The 18,658-nt window shown below is 41.2% G+C and overlaps 1 protein-coding gene across 3 annotated transcripts in view; it reads left to right on the plus strand.

The window, feature by feature from the left end:
• The window catches only part of KALRN (kalirin RhoGEF kinase), a 455,469-nt gene that overhangs the window by 159,868 nt on the left and 276,943 nt on the right, over positions 1-18,658 (plus strand). For all 3 annotated transcript variants that reach the window (XM_056495829.1, XM_056495830.1, XM_056495831.1), the window contains one exon: positions 801-915. In XM_056495829.1, coding sequence (XP_056351804.1) covers positions 801-915 — 115 coding nt within the window. The remainder of the gene's footprint in view (positions 1-800; positions 916-18,658) is intronic.

Genomic DNA, 18,658 nt, shown 5'->3' on the forward strand with positions numbered 1-18,658 from the left:
AACATTAAATGAGGTACTAGATTTCAGTTTCAATCGCCTTAAATTTTATTTTCAGGAGAGAATAAAATAAGGTGCTTCAGAATAGATGTATTTGCCCCTTTATTTGTGATTGTATAATTCAGGGTAAAGTTATTCCTTTATGGCTAATCCTTGTAATTGTTGTAAAAGATAAAGGGTCAGACACTGACAGTTTAAAATAACTGGTTTTTAAGACAGGAAAGCTACAGGAAACCCACAGGAAACCCCCCCCAAAACAAGTATTCCGATTGCCAACAACACTTTATAAATGGAAAGCTTAGAAGACAAACTTCTAATCAAAATTTTCATTCTAATGAAGTACATTATAGATTAGAACATTGTGCTGCATAAACATTACCAGGATACTTGGCTTCAAACTGGAAGGACGTGGTAAACTATCTTGGAATGAACGGTGCAACACAGAGCAACAGTGAAAAATGCTTTCACTCTCCTGGTGTTGGCCAGTTTAAAACTACCCCCACAGTAGGATTTCATTAGCATCGCCTGCTTGGAGTGGCAGATATATTAGATGTGATGGGATTAGGTGAAAGAAGAAGTGCTAGTAGCAATTTTCCTTGTGTGGGCTTTATTTTTTTTCCTTATATCCCCCATTTGGAGGTCCAGCAAATGCAAGCTTGTCTTCCTCAATTAGGCAAGTCTGAAAGCTACGAGTGCGCAGACTCTCAAATGTGCTGTAATTTATAATTATCAATTCAGTGCACATAGGTTTTTTTGATGTGTGCTTCCTGCCTGATTTTCTAACAATCCTTTATTTTCCACAGGTGGCCGTGATAAACGAGGTGGTCCTGTCTTGACCTTCCCAGCCCGCAGCAATCATGACAGAATAAGACAGGAAGACCTTCGTAAACTTGTGACTTATTTGGCCAGCGTGCCAAGGTAAAGCTAGAAAGAAAACACTTCAAAGCTTAGGGTGGATGGGTGGGTGGGGAACTTGTTCTTGGCAGTTGCTGATTTCCAAGTATTAACATTTAGTACCTTGAGTTCTTGGGGCGGAGGAACAAAAGTGTTCCCTTCCTCCTCCTGTGTGCGCTCCCATGGTTTTTATGGCACACGTGGCAATGCAGGAGCCCCAGAGGGGAGGCAGTGGGAGCAAACCTGGGCTCCTCACAGTCTCAAGGAACAGCTCTCATTCTCCATGTTTCAGTGCAACTGTTTTAAGGGAGCGCAAAGGGAGGAATGCTTAGAGATCTGCAGTTAAATATAGCAAGCTGGAGAGAGCCTGCTGTCTTGTTGCTTTTTAATACCTTGTGGGAGGTTTGGGAGAGCTGGGGTAGGGGGCTGTAGTTGCTGGGGAGGAGAGAGTGCCTGTACAAGCAGGCAGATCTTCCTGCTCCAGTACTTTCCAGAGATTTCTGCAGGTCAGGGAAGGAACATGGGTAGACTTGGGAGGAAGCTTTCAAGAAAGGCATTTTAAATTGTTCTGAATCTAAACCACCACCTTTCCCCGCATTAGTCTCTGTGGCTCTCTTCCAACAAGCAAGTCCCCATCCTTTTCCCAGGGATGCTGGAGGAAAGGTGTGTTGCCAGAGCATATTTATTTTTTCAAGCTTTGGGAGATCATTTGTAGGGCTCGGTGCCCAGGGAGGTATTTCTGATCCAGCCTCAGAGAGTATGAGACTTCATATTCCCTCATCCAGCTTCCTTTTCCTATTTTTAAGCTTGTCAAATATCCTTGCCCAAAACCCACTGCACCAGCTGTTAAGGTGAGTGTTACCCCAGGGCAGGTGAGGGAATGAGAAAGGATGCTCAGGGTCCTGTGCCACCCAGGGCTCTCTTTTAAACCCCCAGAACATGAGCTGTTAAACTGTTCATGTTTTGGCAAAGAGTGTGAAGTTAAGAAATGAAGGGCAGAGGGGTTGGCTGCATCTGGAAGTAAGGAGGTAAGGGTCTTGGAAATGCACACAGTTACTTAAACATGCAATGTGCAGAGGACAAAGGTTGTGTTTGGTCTGGGAGAGGGTTAAGGGCTGTTTGGAGGCTTAATCACTTGGCTGCAGAGTCAATAACAAATGCAGCCATGTGTACCAGATCTTCCAGTGCTTGTTTCCTGGACATCCTAAGTCCTCTGGTGATGCACTTTTTGCTCTGTTGAACTTCTGGTCATCAAGGTTTTACTAGTAAGCTAAGTCTGTTTACTTTTCTCCCCACTCCCTCTCATTTTATTCTCTAGTCAGCTCCATTTTCAGCCATACTGTGAGAGAGATTACAGATGTGCTGTGGGGCTGGGGGAGCAGTAGGTCAGTCCCTGGTGGTGTGTGTCCCAGAGCTTGGCAATTCCCCACAGCTACTGCAGTAACGAGACTGGTCCCCTACATCTTATCATTTTTTGCATGGTTGCAAGTATGAAGATAGAACATTACTTTGGGTTGCAAGCAATTGCAGAGCAAAAATGAGCTTCTAGCATGTCAACCTTTTCTATAAATTGATCTTCCCTCGTGGAGGTGGCAGTAATAGAAAGACACATCCCTTCTGTTCCCCACTGTCACACAGCTGAATCAATTAGCTTCATCTTTGATGCTGCTTTTGGTTGCCTCACTCTGGATCAGTGCAGCAATGATTTTTCTCTGATGATGCAGAACCTGAGGACAGAAGTATGTGCTGAAGGAGCCAATACAAGACCTGGCTGCCTGCCTCCCTAGAAACATTAAAAACCATTCTCCTCCTGGTGGTCACTACAAAGCCTTGTTCTGTCCTGGTGCACAAAGTCTTTGGAGGATGTCTCTCTCTAGTTACACCAGAGAACATCCCTTCCTCCATGGTACAATCTCCTGTCATGAAAATGCACCCAGCAGTGAGGGACTGGCTATGCATGGAACATTTTCACTGGCTTCTCAAGGGTCCTGGCAGATTGGATCTCTGGAGGTATTAACTGGAGTACTGTCTCCTTCTTGGGTTGTTTGCACATTGAGAGATGTGGAGCAGAAAGCAGCAAGAGTGATCAGAGGTCTTGAAAACGTGGCCTGTCAAGGAAGGATTAACAGGCTAAAGGTGTTCAGTCAAGAGAGTGAAAAGCATGTGCAAGCATGGGGTGATGCTGCAAAAGGAAAGGGTTTGTGGGGCAAAGACAAACAAATGTGTTACACCAAAGAAAACGAAGGCTGGATATGAGGAAAAGATTTCTACTGGATTCCCACTAGCACTATAAGGCATTTAATTTTTTCTTAAATCCTTCTGTTGTTATATAGACACGCCTCTGGCATTGATACAAATGTTACAGAGAGGCTATGACAGATCAGGAGGCTATTTCTCCCAGTTCCTCCTAGTCCTGTTTTGTCTGGTGCAACAGCTGTGAACTTGCTGCTCCAGGAGGGAGATGTGACCACAAACTTCATGGGTTTGGCACATGGGATTGTGTAACCTGTGTGGTGTAAGGAAATACTGAAAACTCATTTTCCCTAAACATTTTGTTCACTTTAACAAGGGCAAGCAGCAGAGCTTTCAAACTTATTTATGTTTTGGAAACAAATGTATGGAAGGAACAGTTGGAATTCCTATCACTGGCTCGCAGTTCATGTTTATTCCAAGATGAGTGCTGTAGCTACTAACTCTATCAGCCATCCACCAAAATAAACAATTTCATTAGCAGAAACTCTGAACAGGATGTCAGAAGAAACTGTTCTGATGTTGAGTGCTAAAAGGAGAAGAGTTTTCTTCTGGCTAGCTGAAAAAGTAGAAATTCCTTAGGAAAAAGAGACTGTAATTTATCATATTGACACAGGATAATAATTCTTTCTTTATTCTTGGTGCATTGGTTTCTGAGTGAGACAGATTGCTCTCCACGTTGATACTATCTGTCACTTAACCCTTGTTTTATATCTTAATGGAGGGGGCAGAGGTGGCGCAGTGCTGGGAGCTTGGAGCAGGTATGAGATTGGTGATGAAATGTGATGATAGATTAGGGTAAGTGAAACCAGGGTCTTGCTAGCAGTTTTCAAAGTTTCTGATTCAGCTTTCTGCAGTTCTTTCTTCAAAATCAGAATAATAATGTGGGCTTTCTGAAAGCAGCTATGTGTGCTTGAGTTAGAGCAGAATAGTGAGGGCTTTCATGCAGCTGGGAGCCACAGTGAGGCAGGTGCCTGCAGGCAGTGGGGTTTCCTGTGTGGTTGAGGATTACTGCCTGGGGGTGAAGATCTAGGAACACAGCTTGTTCCTATCCCAAAATGGTAACCTTTCAGTCCACAGTGCCTGGGGTAATTTAAGGCTCCTGGAAGGTTCAAAAACCTGATCCTGCAGTTTTGGGTAGGAGGAGGAGGTTGTGTGTGGGTATCTGAACTGAACTGACGCTGTCCTGGTTCAGTGCCCTATGTTGGTTCTTTCAGGCATATCATAAAGTCCTTTTCTCTAAACAGTTCCACTGTAATTAGTTACTAAGAAACGAAGACACTATTCATTAGATGTAAAGATAATTCCACGGATGCCAAGTTTCTACCACTGCCATTTTCTGCTTGGTTTACATTTGCACTAATGCTTTCTGGGTAGGCGAAGCTGTATTTCTTGTGTCTCAGGATAGCTTCTATTTACATGCAAATTTAAATGGATGCAATGTTTAGAAATTTGGAGGGCGTGACTAAATCTAGGATAACATGGTGTTTATGATCAGGGGAGCTAAAGGAGAATTTTCTGGCCTTGCTGAAGGCTTTATATTTTAACACCAGCACAGTGCCATCTATTCCATAGACTGAGCTTTGATTTATGTGTGTGTAAATGAAACTAGCACCAGGCCAATCTCCTCTGCGAGCCCTTTGGAATTACGAATTAAGTTATGCGTAGGCTATAGGAGGATAAAAAGGAGACAGAATATTATTAGCCTGAGTTATCTCCTTGCATGGTGAAGCAATACGATGAAGGAAATGTTCTCTGTCAGCTGGAGTGAACCTTCCGGCTGAGCACATCAATCTGTTCTGGAGCCAAGATAAGCAATCTTCTGTGCTCTCTGCAGAGGGGAAACCCGAGATGCCTCGGGGGCCTGTGTTTTTAAAGACATCTAGTTTTTATTTGTGCTCTGTTCAAAAGCTGCTCAAATGTTTCCCTGTTCTGGGGGACATCCAGGCTCCTAACAGCAGCAAAGTGTTTGCAAGGGCCAGCCCTGGGTGTTTGTATAGCTCCTCAGAGCTGCCCAAGCTGGAGGAGAGGTGCTGGGAGCAGTAAAACAACTGAAGTACCCCTAATAATTAGTTTAATGACTGGGACTTTGTAAAATTAGAAGAACAATACCGGGGTTGGGAAAATGTAACAATATTCACCCACTCTTGGATTTATTTTAAGCACTTCTCTGGCGACCTGTGATACTGTGTATATTAGTTCCTCTGGCCGGGAGTAGTATGAAACTCATTTTGTTGATTGATAGGAATTAAACCCTAGAGCTCTGCTTTCTGTTATGTGATCTTAGCACAGAAGGAGCTTTAGAGGACCTTTTTTTTTTCCTTCCCTGGAAGCTATTGTAGATTTGTAAAAATAACCATCTATTTAAAAAATAACACCAGGGACGTCATACTAATTTTAGTAACTAAATATCTGGTGCCATCGATAAGATAATTATTCCACCATACACTTCTTTCAAAATACAGCAGTAAAAAATGCAGTGAAGCTAATGATCTTCATGGACATGTAGTATTTTCTTCATACCTAATTTAACAAATAATTGTAAGGTATTGTGGAGAAAGACATTCATTAAAAGTAAATAACTGACATGAGTGCTGGTGCATTTAAGAGTGTTTTGCCACTCTGTAGCCAGTTCAAATCCAGACTCTACCACATGTGGTACTGGTGTGTTATGTTTTACCACTCTGTTAGGGATTGGGGGACTTCTGTTGAAATATGGGTGCTCTTACCTTGTCCTACTGAAAAGCTTCTGAGCTCACTGTCTGTACAGATTGCTTCCTTCCTCCCCTTACTGACCACCTCAGGGCCAAGTTACACATTCACTGCTTGTTGGAAATCAGCACTTCAGGAGAGGATCTCTGATTTCCTCTCAGCCATGTTAATAACCTGTTGAGGCATTTTATTCCTGGGTGAGTGGACAGTATAATTGACAGCTATAATTGATGTTGAAATTCTGCAGCAGGTGTCTACAGCTGCAACCTTAGAAACACCCATTTACTAGAAGCTGCTAGAAAATGTGGGCTTCATAGAAGTGCAGAGAGAGTGACAAGAGATGTCAGAGCCTGGGGAGCAGGAATTATGAGAAAAGATTGAAGGTGGTGGGGCTGCTTATGTTAGAGAGGGAAAGTAAAGTCATGTGTTGAAATACACTTTGCAAGCCCAAGCTAAAGTAAACAATTTAGTCTCAGTGTACATGGAAAATGTGACAAAAAGAAAGTGATTAAAATCACAGATTGAAGAACTGAAGCAGATTTCTCTATCCTCCCCATCTTGGAGACCTTGTTATGAGGTGTGTCTGGAGAGACCAGGTCTTGTCACTCCTGTCTCACCGCAGAGGCAAGAGAACAGCAGTCACTCCAGCCTTTGTAAAACTGCTTTGTATAAAGATGTGGGGGTTTTAAATAGATACACAATTTCCTATGTTTGTTTTTAAAACAGCCCAAACCTAAGGTAAATGGGAGGCCTTTGGTATCTGTTTCTAAATTACTTCCTGCTTTCATTGCCTGTTGCTGATTTTCTGGATAGCGTAAGGTCAGATCTTGCACAGCTCTGGACCTAAAGCAGATGTCCTCTTTTTCTCTGCCCTCTGTGGGAGCTGAGAGTGCTCTCTGAGTGATTCCAGCCTGGTTACCTGCTGAGCCTTCTTCTGCTGTCCAGCTCCATAACATTGCAAGTGTTTTCAGGCAGGTTTTGTGATGAGCAGCACAAAGAGCATGATGCTCTTGATGTAATGTGAATTGCACAGCTTGGGTAGCCTTTTCCCTCTACAGACTAATAAAAGGCAGGGTAAGCTGGGGTCTGCATCTCACTTTTACCAGTAATCATCGATATGGGTCTAAGAGAAGTCCCACTTTATTTTGAAATAGAAACAAATGAGATTAACTTAATCATAATATTTAAATAAGTTTATGAAAATTTCATTATCTTGTTTCAGAATGTGAGTTTGGGAATTGAAATAAATAAAAGGTTGATGCTTGTACAAGAGTGAATTCCTTATTTAAAGTAAATTCCTTAAAGTACTTGCAAAAGGATTTGCAAAGTATTTTCTAAGTAGTTTATCTTGTATCCAAACATTTTGTACTGTTTAGGAAGACCTGAAAATCTCTTACTGTTTTTTTTCCCACAAAGTTCTGCAATATTTCTTTATTCTTAAGTATAGCTTACTCTATTTAATTATCTTTTAATTGTATTCCAATAAATAATTGAAGTTACTGATTGCCACATGCAGAGAAACTGGGATTTCAACTTGTCATTGTGTTTTTAAGCATTGTATTCAACACTCAACATCTGCTTAATTTTAGGCTATAAATCTGCAATTGAAAACAGTTAATATGAACAAATCCCTCATTTATTATGTCTGAAATATTTCCAAGGCAATTGTTCTATTTTACAGGGTAGGGGAAGGAGTTCAGCTTTCTCTTACTGCCAACCATGCAGGCCCATGCTGAGATTTCAAAGTCATATTGGGTTCTTTCTGGTTCATCTAATATCTCCAGCACAAATTCAACAGGTTAATATTTTGAAGATTTAGGATTGCAGAGGGTAGCCCTACAGGCCAAGTTTAGCATAGAAGGGAAATGCACAGGTCTGGAAGAGAAGTTGCCTTTCCTGGCACTGGGCTGTTTTCCAGCTGAGTGGGAGCTCAGTTGTTCTTTCTTCAGTGGAGTCAATAGGTAGGGCTTGTGGAGGGCACACATGCAATGAAATTAAAGGTGACAGTTTTACTTTGTGCTCCTCCCAGGCATCTCCACCCAAGGTCCAATGCCTTTTGTTTTTACTGGTCTAGCCTTTTTTTGTTTCAGCCCTGCCCTCCCAGCTGCAGAGCTTCTCCTCCCCACAGGCAGTGCATTCAGGCTGCAAGCTCAGAGCAGCCAGAAGAATGCCAGTGAGTGGATTCCATCCCACATCCCCCATCTTCCCATGTCCTCTCTACTGAAAATAGCCAAAAGGTGCTGCTGCCCAGCCCCAGATCTGTAGTACCACCACACTCTTACTGGGAGGAGAGCCATGGGAGGGCTGTTAAACCCTCTGAGCACAATCAGAGCTGCCTGTGGCTGTGCTTCCTGCTTGGTTTCCTGCCAGGACCAGGAGGGCTGACCTGGAGACGCTGCCTCTGATATTGGTGGTGGTTCCATGCCACCACTCAAGGTTTGGTGGGCTTTGCCAAGGGTCTGAGCTTTGCCAAGGCCCTGAGAAAACCTCAGTCTTCCCAGGGGAGCCTCAGGTGCTGCTCAGCTCCCCTGCAGGGACTGTGGGATGCTGATTCTTGCTCTCTTACATGAGACGGGTGCAGCCTGTGCAGCCTCTCCCTGTGCTGCTGTATTTCTGTTAGCAGTGTTGCACGTAGCACCTCACTGCATTTCCAACAGAGGATTCTGCTTGGATTTCTCCAAATCTGGATCAAACAGCAAAACAACCCGTCACCATTCATGCCACCACAGCTGGGATGCAGGAGCCACCACGGCCTGGTACCACCAAGTGGTGCTGGCAGGGTCTGGGGCCTGATCCCATCCCCTGAGTTGTCTCACGTAGAGCTGTGCTGCACACTCTGCTTTTTGAGCTCTGTCCAGGCCCTCAGTCTGGGGATTAGATCAGCATTGTTCCTCCTCCTAAATGGCTTTTGCATGTTGGTTGTACCGGCTCTGCTGCCTGGAAGAAGGAGCTGAGGTGATGGAGAAAAGGCAGAAACTTGTAAACTAGGATATATCCTGCACCCAGTCACTGCTGAGGCAGCTGGCGGGCACCACAGCCTGCTATAAATTTTATGCAGAGCATCATTCTCTCCGTCCTCTTCCTCAGTGGCTCTCTGAGAAGTGTTTTGTGAGTCTCTGCAGCACACCTCCCCATGCTGCTGTCCCTGGCCTTGGCCACGCTCACGCTGGTGTAAAGTTCTTGCATCTTCCTCCTGGGCCTTTTAACCATCAGACCTGTGGCTCCACAATGCTCCAAGAGGTCCGGGCAGCAGTGACTGGGAGGATTCCTTGGAGAAGGCAAGCATGTGCTAATGTGAGCAGTAATTCAGAAAAGCTAAAATTAGCAGACAGAGAGGTTTTGTGGGGGCGTCTCGCTGGCAGCAGAGCTGGCACAGGCTGTGCACAATTCCCTCCTGAAGCTGTCAGCAGCCATCAGTGGAATATGTAGCAGTTCAGCCAATCCTGAATTTTCTTTTAGGTGATCTCTTTCCTACAGTTTTTGCAGAGACTGAAAAATAGTTTTTGCCTCATTCCACTGTGGATGCTTGTGTTCCTCATCAGTAACTCCAGTATGTGCTATATCCTTTTCACTCTTAGAAATTATTACAATTTGGAAGTGGCTTATGCCATCTCTTCATGGATGTCATTAGAAGCAGGAAAACCACTTCTGTGCTTTGCAGTCTGCTTTGTGATGGGCATGTTGTCCAAGTTGTCTCAATATCAATGGAAAGCTCTTCTAAACTCCCATGGAGAATGGATGAAACCTTTACTGTGTGCCAGTATGAAGCAAGTAATGGGAGACACAGGAGGAGAGTCGTCTCAGCCTAGAGAGGCTGATCCTTATCCTCATTGGATGCATGGGCATGTTGGGGAGCCTGCTCTAAAGTCTGGGTTCCCCAGTGCACACTGAGGAGGACTGAGGATATGTTTTCAGCAATATACTTTTAGCCATGTCTCCAAATGAATATTGAAAAGGTGATGCCATCATGCTGTCAGTCACTGTTAAACCAAATCTGTCAGAGAAACTGCTCAAGAATATTAAATTTCTACAAATTTAATAAGAATAGACAGCTGCATCAAGAAAAGAGACCTAATTAGTGTCCACAGAGATGGGAGGGTGGTCTGAACTCAGCCCTTCTCAGAGACTGGAAGTGTGCAGATATCCCTAGATCATGTAATATGCACATTTGTTATTAACCATTAGAGAATCAATTTGCAAACCACTACCAAGGGTTTGGCAGTTCCCATGCTCATAAAAGCCCATGCTAGTTTATGGTATTAGAAAATTTGATCATAAAAAGATAGAACAATGACCAATTCATGGTAACATGGGATTGAGCAGGCTGATGTTCTTATAGCATGGAAAGTATGGCTTGGGACTGGCAAAATTTGTCTCAGAGGTTGGATGCTCAGTTCCCTGCTGTTTGCAAAGGGAATTGGTATCCAAGTTGGGTAGACAGTTGTAAATCAATGGTTTCTTCTCATTTTCCATAAGGTGTTCCTAACCAAGTCTGTGGTGTTTTATGCCTTCCTTGTGGATCCTGGCACTGCTTCAGAGCTCCCTGTGGATCCTGCAGCACATAATGTAACTCTATGGTGTGCAACTGTTGGGCTACTTAGATTAAGAGAAAAAAAGAAAGAGAGAAAGAAATACTTTAATGCAAAGTAAAATCCTAAATAAGAAAAATAATTTTAGACTCTCTCCTTTCCCCCCCCAGGAAAAGGCAGCAAAGTGTAATTCAGACATGCTTTTGGCTTGGCAAACATGGTCTGGTCAGCAACGTGTGCCACAGTGTGTTTTTCTGCTATTAACAGGGGAGGATTGGTTTCCCTGACTATGTACACAGGGCTTTATTTTATGTCTAACTTGAAAGAGAAACCTTAGTCTCTAGAGAATTTTCCAGTGATGTCATATTTTAGAAAGATCCTTTGTGGTACTTCACCAACAAGGCAGAGCACCAAAACAGCTTTTCCTTGTCCTGCAACTGTTTTCAGGAAAATCTTCCACCTCTTAAACATGCCTATGCTACTGTGCAAACAAGAGAAAGTAGAAACCTGCTGTAACCTTGATGCTGTATTTACAAGGGACATCTTTGCTGAATGGTCCTTTTGCTTAAAGTTATTGAATAGAAATTGTAATAGAGCATGGGCTTTGTAGAATAATTGCATCTCTCTCCAAAAATCATAGCAGCAGCTCATCTCCAGCCAGAGCAGGCTGCTTTCATGTGCTTTTCCTGTCCCTTTCCCCTGTTTCACAGGGGAACACAAGAATTGACAGTCTCTAATATTAATGCTGTGTTATTAGAAAACTTTTGCTAGAAGGATATGTTAAGTTTTATAGTTTGTTTATTTATTTGAGAGTCTGCCAAGCCAGATGCTTATGTTATGGATGATGTCATTGAGGATTGAATAAATACTACTTTTTGAAGTTTAATTTGAAAGTATTACTAATTAAAAGTTATTTTCCTTGGTAAGCCATATTAAACTGATATTAAACCATATTAACTGATATTTTAAATCTGAGGATAGAAAACCCTAAGTGGTTTTATTAGAGATATGCTTCATGAGGCAGAAGTACATATCCTTTAAACAGTGTGCACTGATTAGACTTCTAATTTCTGGGAAGGAGGGTCTTAAAGCTGTCTTTCCCAATCCTGAGTTGGAAGCACTCTGTAAGAAATTGATTGTGTACTGTGTCACTGCCTGACCTTAGAAAATGCACTTGGAAAGCATGTTTAATTATGAAATGTACCATTTTACCATGCAGCAGTTCTAGGGAGTGGAAGAAGAATTTAGGGGAGAGCAGTAATCTCAAAGGTGTCTGATTAACTAATGAGTGATCTTGCACCTAGGACACATGGCTGAAAAAGTTTCCTTGTTAATAAACTTTTGGTCTAAGAATTATTCAAGTGGGCAATATGTTCTTTTTCCTTAAGACCTCTTTTTTTTCTTTCATTTTAAAGACAGAACTAAACTCTTACAACACTGATTAATCACATCCAATTTTGTGGTTGTGTCCTCTTATTTCTCCATTTGTCTCTTTCTACAACATTTGTAATTTAGTTTAGAAACTGCATCTGGAGAAGCAAACATTTCTGGGATCACAGATTAGTTAAGATTTTGCTCCCCACTAGAGATTTGTGGGTAGTAGCTGCAATTCCATTCCAATATCTAATTAAAAATCAGGTACATGGGAAAGTAGTGAAAAATCTTACCCGTAGGAAGAATGTCTGGGAGCTCTGCTTTTTAATGAACTGTTAGACTAGGAATCAAATACACCAGCAGTATGTGCAGGTTTTTTAGGGTTTTATTCTTCTCTCTTCACAAGGCAAACCTCAACTGTTATATCATTCTTCACTTCAGGCTTACTGGAAATCTCAGTTTCTCTTTACTTTCCAGAACAGCCACCCTAATGATTTTGCAGGGTCGGATCGTAAACTGTAGGTGACATGGAAATAGGGTCAGCTAAAAATATTTCCTGGGATTTTCATTTGGGAATGAATTCTGTAGGACACTTCACCACAGTACTTTTAGGGACTGTTAAATTGCATCTGTGTGTATTAGCATCAGCAGCACTCACCCGATGACTTGTTGGGCACTATGAATTATATGAAGAAGGCACAAATTGTTTTAGGTAAAATCCACTCGATACCTTTGAGAAAGAGGCCATTTGAGAATCCACCTGCTCTAACTTGGACACTAGGTGTAGAAGAGTTCATCTTAGCAAATAAGATGTTAGTTGGAAAAATTAAAGCAGAAATGTTTGAATAACACACAGAATTTTGAGCAGCTTAAATCAAATATATTGGATACAATACCAATGCAAATCTGTCTTGACCTCCATTTCTGGGCTTTTGGAATTGGTGACAAGTCAGTATTTCCAGGAGCTGAAGTTCATTTTGTCAATACTGTGCTCACATTGCCCTTTCAGAGGCAAATGGCTTATAACTGTTTTTACAATGAAAGCATATTTTTCCCTTTTTTTGTGGGAGGATACAAATGCACAAAGAACTTCAACTGTGTTCATGCTGCCTTGAAAAGATGCCAGAAGTCAAATGTGTAATTAGGGATTCTGTTAAAAGTCTAATTCCTCTACCTATGAACATTTTTTTGACACATAGCTTTTTGTGTCATTGCTTTCCTTTTTGTATGTCTTATTTTTTTGGCCAAGAAGTAAGTCCCCTTTTCACAGGAAATTGTCATAGATTTTCTGGACTGTTACTTGTTCTTTGTCAAAGTTCACTTTTGTTTTCAAGTGAAATACTCTAAAGCATAATATTGGACCCTGTTTTATTTAAAACCTGGTTACTCATGGAAAATCTCTTTAAAATCCTTCATTAGATGTTACATTTTAAGATGATACAACAGATTATGTAATATATTTTTATGATGTAGGTTTGTTCTTGCAGCGATAAAGTTGAATGTTTTCAATGCTGGGACACTTTTTATTCTACATCACATGGGTTCAAATGTTGGTCAAGTTCTAAAAGCTAATGATGAACTATTTTAGGTAGGTAGGGCAGAGAGAAGATCAAAGAAATCGTGATCACCAGATGATGTAACAGAATTGTTGGGGGTGGATTTTAAGGTAGTTGGAAGCAAATTAATATATAGGGTAATTTTATGAGTTAGTCTCAACTGATTTATCAAACCATTAGTTTTTCCTACCTTTGATGTGTGCCTCCTGTGAAAATTACAGGATTCCCCTGTTGGTTCTTCCAGGCTACAGATGACTTCAACAGAACCTGAATGAACTTGAAATATATATCTGCTCTGCAAACAGAATCAGGCAACAAATAAATCTCAAGATGATAGACTAGAGAGGGTTTTTGTAGGCAGCCATTACCAAGCTCTCAGACTTTTCCACAAGTCTCGTGCTTTTTAAGACAGAATAAAGATATTTATTCATTGTGTAAGTTGCCACAGGCATAAGAAGGAAATCATTAAGGTGGAAACATGCATTCACCATGTCTGCTCTTAGCCACAAATGAAAGAAGGATATCAATACTTTTTCAGGCTAACACATTAAATTACTACAATAGATTGGAAACTGATGCAAGAGGTCAACCAAAGCAGTAAAAGGCCTGCCTGGCCTGCAGGCTTCTACTTACCGTGTCCTTTACTAACTCTTATTTAAGTACTGTGATCCTCCTCCAGAGAAGCAGTCAAGTGTGATCATATGTCCATCCACATCCAGCAAGTGTAAACATGTGCTTCATGCACCATCTTAATTGCTTAATGAAGCTCCTTCTATTGTGAGGCACAGCCATACAAACAGGAACCAGATGGAAGATATTTTTATCAGATGGGCCATAGGACTAAAGAAACATGGTCATTGAACATTGCTGTCCTTAAAAACCCCAGGGTTGGGATACGACTGCATCCAGGCAACATCCCCACAGTGTGATAATTCAGACAGCAGCCACTGTCGTAAACCCAGACTGAGTCTTACCTCCCCTTTCAGGTACCAATGACCTGAGCTTGCTTAAGGGGCATAAACACACACTGACAATTATTTCAGAAGTGTTCATATCAAAGAAGGCAGAAACAGTTATTTACGTTTGGAAGCAGGGTTGTTTGTTTATTTTTGGTTTTTTTGAGTCATTAGTTTTGTGGATGATTTTAACAGTTTGTAAAGCATCACTCTCATAAGAGACCAGTTCAGCATGCTTTTTGTTTTCAACTGGTAGGAAAAAGTCTGAGTGCATTTGAGCTGTTTTCTCTGCTGTTTGTCATGCCTGTCATAGCAACAGAGGTTTTAACTTGTTTTCCTTAGTTTTATGTTAAAAAGCCCTAAAAATTATGCATTAAGCTAATTCTCCTGTGGGTTCTACATCAAATCCCCACTAATTGTGCTTTTGCAGTCTTTTCCACTATAGGATTCAAGTACTAGTTTGATTATGCTGTGATCACTGCTTTTACTCCACACAATACAAAAAGAGCAAATCCTTGATTATAATTGCAGGCATGTTTATTTGGCCAGGCTCTTGTCCAGTCCTAATTGACAGCCTGAATTGTGCAGCATGGTCATCAAAATGGGCAAGAGCATTTGTGAATAATTCATGGCTTTGACAAATGTTGTTTCTGCAGGTTTGGTGGCAAAATTAGCAGCAGTGAAATAGTTAAAAATTCTGGTATTTAGGCTGCCAGAATTGGGTTTTCAGTTAGCACCTCAATAAGATGGAGAATGCAAGTTCATGTTCTAGTCTCATTGTTTCTTCCCCTGGCTGCAGACTCAGCAAGACAAATGTGCATTAGTTTATATTGTCAAGGCTATCTTTGCAAGCAGATGGGCTAGAAATCTAATTAAAAAACTCAAAAGCTTTGATTCTGGAAAAAAAAAAAAAAAAAAAAAAAAAAAAAAAAAAAAGTCCGTGGGACAACCCTAAATCCTCTGAATTAAATGGATGTTCTATGTCAATGCTGTTCTATTGTCACACTTATAAATAAAATATGAAGGGGTCTACTTTCACATAGACCCATAAATGGGCTCATTTATGAGTTTAATAAACCATGTGTATGCAGTACAATTAGATAAGCATATGTATAGAGCAATAAATGATTGCTATATAAAATCAGCACACGTGTAATAGAAAATATATCCCAGTGTGGCTAAATAAGCACATGGTTAGATTATTAACTGATCTCTCTTAAGCTTTTTTAAATTAACTATGAGGCAGCCATGACTATTTGCAATTTTTTTGCAATTATGGATCTTCCCTGTGTCTGAAGATGTGGTAAATATAATACATTCAATGGAAGAATGCAGTGGCTTCAACAAAGAAAAGTGTGGTATCATGCACAAGGAGGAGATGAATAACCCAGTGAGGTTCACTTGACTCAGTCTCATGCCTTGGACTACAATGCTCCAGCCAGGTGCAAAAATGACAACTTGTGAAGCTATAATTGTAAGGAAAATAGCTACATATATTTGTGTTATCTCAGTATCAGGGACTCACATATCATAGGCTTTTCTTAAACTGGGGAATGTATCCAGTGTGAGGCTAGGGATTTGCAGAGGAACTGTGAAATGGATTCTGTTGGTTCTTGTCAGTTGTTTTCTGGTGGAGAGGGGAAGGGGTAATTATGGTTATTCAGCTTGCTAGAGAAACTCAAAGCATTGAGCCCATCTCTGCACAAGATATTTTACAGGCATTAGTTTAACTCACAGGTAGGAAACCCATTAGTCTGGTGGAGTAGATTTGGCCTGATGTGTGCTTGATGTGCCTCTTCCAGGTCAAATGAGTGGCTCAGTATTAGACCAATATCATTAGGTGCAGTATTTCAAGAATCTGTTCTCTGATTTTCATTAGTATGGGCTTGCTGACATCCACAATAAATTGTAAGTTCTCTGACTAGCAGATTCCTATCATTACTATCCTGGCATATGTTAATTTGTCAATATAATTTTCAGGTCTGTCAGCAGGAAAAGCACCACTTGGGGTATGTAATTCCTGAGATGAATAGGTTGATGATCATTCACATGTGCCACTTTTAGATGGAATTGGCAGTGAAGTTTTATTGTGCTTTTGATAGAGAAGCAATATAGCTAATAAGGAGAAGGGAGCAGACAGTTTAAACCAGGCAATGACTTCAGAGCATTTATCTGAACCTGCTTTAGCTGATAAAATAATACCTCTGGTTTTTCCAGTTAGAGGTGACTGATAGGTACAGGTACTGATGGAGAACTGAAATTATTTGCAGTAGTGATGAACATTCAGGATTGTAACATTAAAACTGCATCGCCATGAGAGCAATGTGTGCATTCCCAGCTGTGTGGGTAAACCTGAGGAGACCACACCCTGGCACCTGAGGAACTCTGTCTCCTGCAAAGGTCACAGCATCTGAGGCTGGAGAAATATCTCAAGTGGTCTTGGGAAGGCTCTCACAGTTACCTCAGAGACAGACTCAGCTAGGGCTTGCACATTTATTGCCAGGATTTTGAGTGTTGGATTCATTTTTGCTTTCCAGAAGCTTTTTAGATTCAGCTTTCTCACTCTGGGTGTCAACAGTGTCTTTCAGGTCTTCTACTGCCTTTGAAATACTGAATTATCAACCTGTTTGTGCTCAGTCAGCTCCAGTGATTTTGATCTCTCCCATGTTTGTGTCTCCACACATAAAAAGGGATGATACCTCACATCCAGTGGCTTCATTGGCATGGCTTATCCCCTCTTGCTAGACACAGTGAGAGAGCCTGGCCTTTCTAGGAGACAGATTCAGAACAAATTGGATGGGAGCTAGAGGTTTTGGAGCTGGGTTAGGAATAGCACACCAGTTTCCCCTGTCTCCTGAGAACTTTGTTAAAAGGACTTTTCGACTCTCAATGCCATCCTGGTAGCTTTTTGAAAGAATGAGTAAAGTCTGCTGTATGAATGAATACACAAAAATTGATTTTACAAGTGTATCTTACAGCATAGATTGATTTTGTAGCTTCAGAGCAAGTCCTTCTGGATGTAATACAACAGGCAGTCTTCACCCAGCCTGGCATGGCAGGAAGCATCTATCTGATAAGTGAACTATTTTAGGTAAATCATTGTGCCTACAAAGACCTGCTTTGTTTGTATGTGGGTGGAGCAAAAAAAAAAAAAAAAAAAAAAAAAGTGTACCACTCATTTATTAGTCATAGTCAGTCCTCATTGTCGAACCCAGGGCAAAAAGAGGCATCAGATTTTTAATTTTGCAATTCTAAAGAGAACTGAAATTCTCATGTAGTATCAAAACAGACCCATGGACCATGGAATGTTTCTGGGATGGAGCACTCAACCTTTCCTCCTAACAGATGCACTGGAATCCAGTGTTTGCCCTTATGTCAGTGGATTCTGGCCAAAATCCTGTAAGTCTTAAGGAATAGTTTAACCATTTTTGCTTAGAAGATGTAAAGTGCAAAGCAAATCTCATGCTGAACTCTGCACTGCAAATAGGCAGAAGCTAAGATAGTTGTGGAAGAATCTGCTTTTTTGAAGTGCAAATTTTTAAGTGAGGAAAAATCCAAAAGATTTAGAAATTTCCCACAAATTGTTATGTCAGTCAAAATATTTTGTTAAAATTCAAAGGGTTTCTTTTAAAGTAGACTGATAAAAAAAAGGGAACAAAATAAAAAAAAAATCTGAAAAGGTAAAACAGAATATTTTGCTGTTATAAAAGCCTTTTTCAGTTTTAAATTCAGTAAAGCTTTCATGAGAACCTGCACTCATCATGAAATATCTTACTTGTAATTGATATGTAGCATCTCATCTTCTCTCCCTAGTTCCTTATTTTAATTGTAGTTCTTCTGTAATGGGTATGCATTGCTCTCCTGCACTGCCAGGAGCTGGGTGTGGGAACTGATGAGTGCTTATTGCACGAGATGTCAGTACTATGCAGAAAAAGTTGTTTTACCATCTTTGAAGAGCTTTTTTTTCCTCTCATCCTCTATGAGCTCAGTCAGCTCTGGATTAAATGTGCAAGTCCCAGAGTGGTTTTACCTGCCTGCATCAGGAAGGAATTTGGCATGGTGTCTGCCTGTGGACATTATTGCATTTTACCAGGTGCTGCTGTTGACTGTCTAGACCTACATTAATCATTCTTTGCATGAGCTGAACATGTTTGCAGGCTTCTTTATGCTGTAAAGGTCTTTCCCCTATGGGTTTCTCTGCCTCCCACAATGTGTTTCAAGGAAATGTATGTATTTGCAATCTGGAGGCTTTCCACTCTGGGGTGACTCTGTTTTATGGCACTGACTGGAATTCCTGGAGCTGTTCACCCTGCTCCATTCACTCACTTGTTAAGTCACTGATGTTGTGAGCTGATAAATTAGGATGCCATGTCTAAGAGCCCAAGCACTC

This window comes from Oenanthe melanoleuca, chromosome 7 (assembly GCF_029582105.1).
Source record: "Oenanthe melanoleuca isolate GR-GAL-2019-014 chromosome 7, OMel1.0, whole genome shotgun sequence".
Taxonomy (NCBI): Eukaryota; Metazoa; Chordata; class Aves; order Passeriformes; family Muscicapidae; genus Oenanthe; species Oenanthe melanoleuca.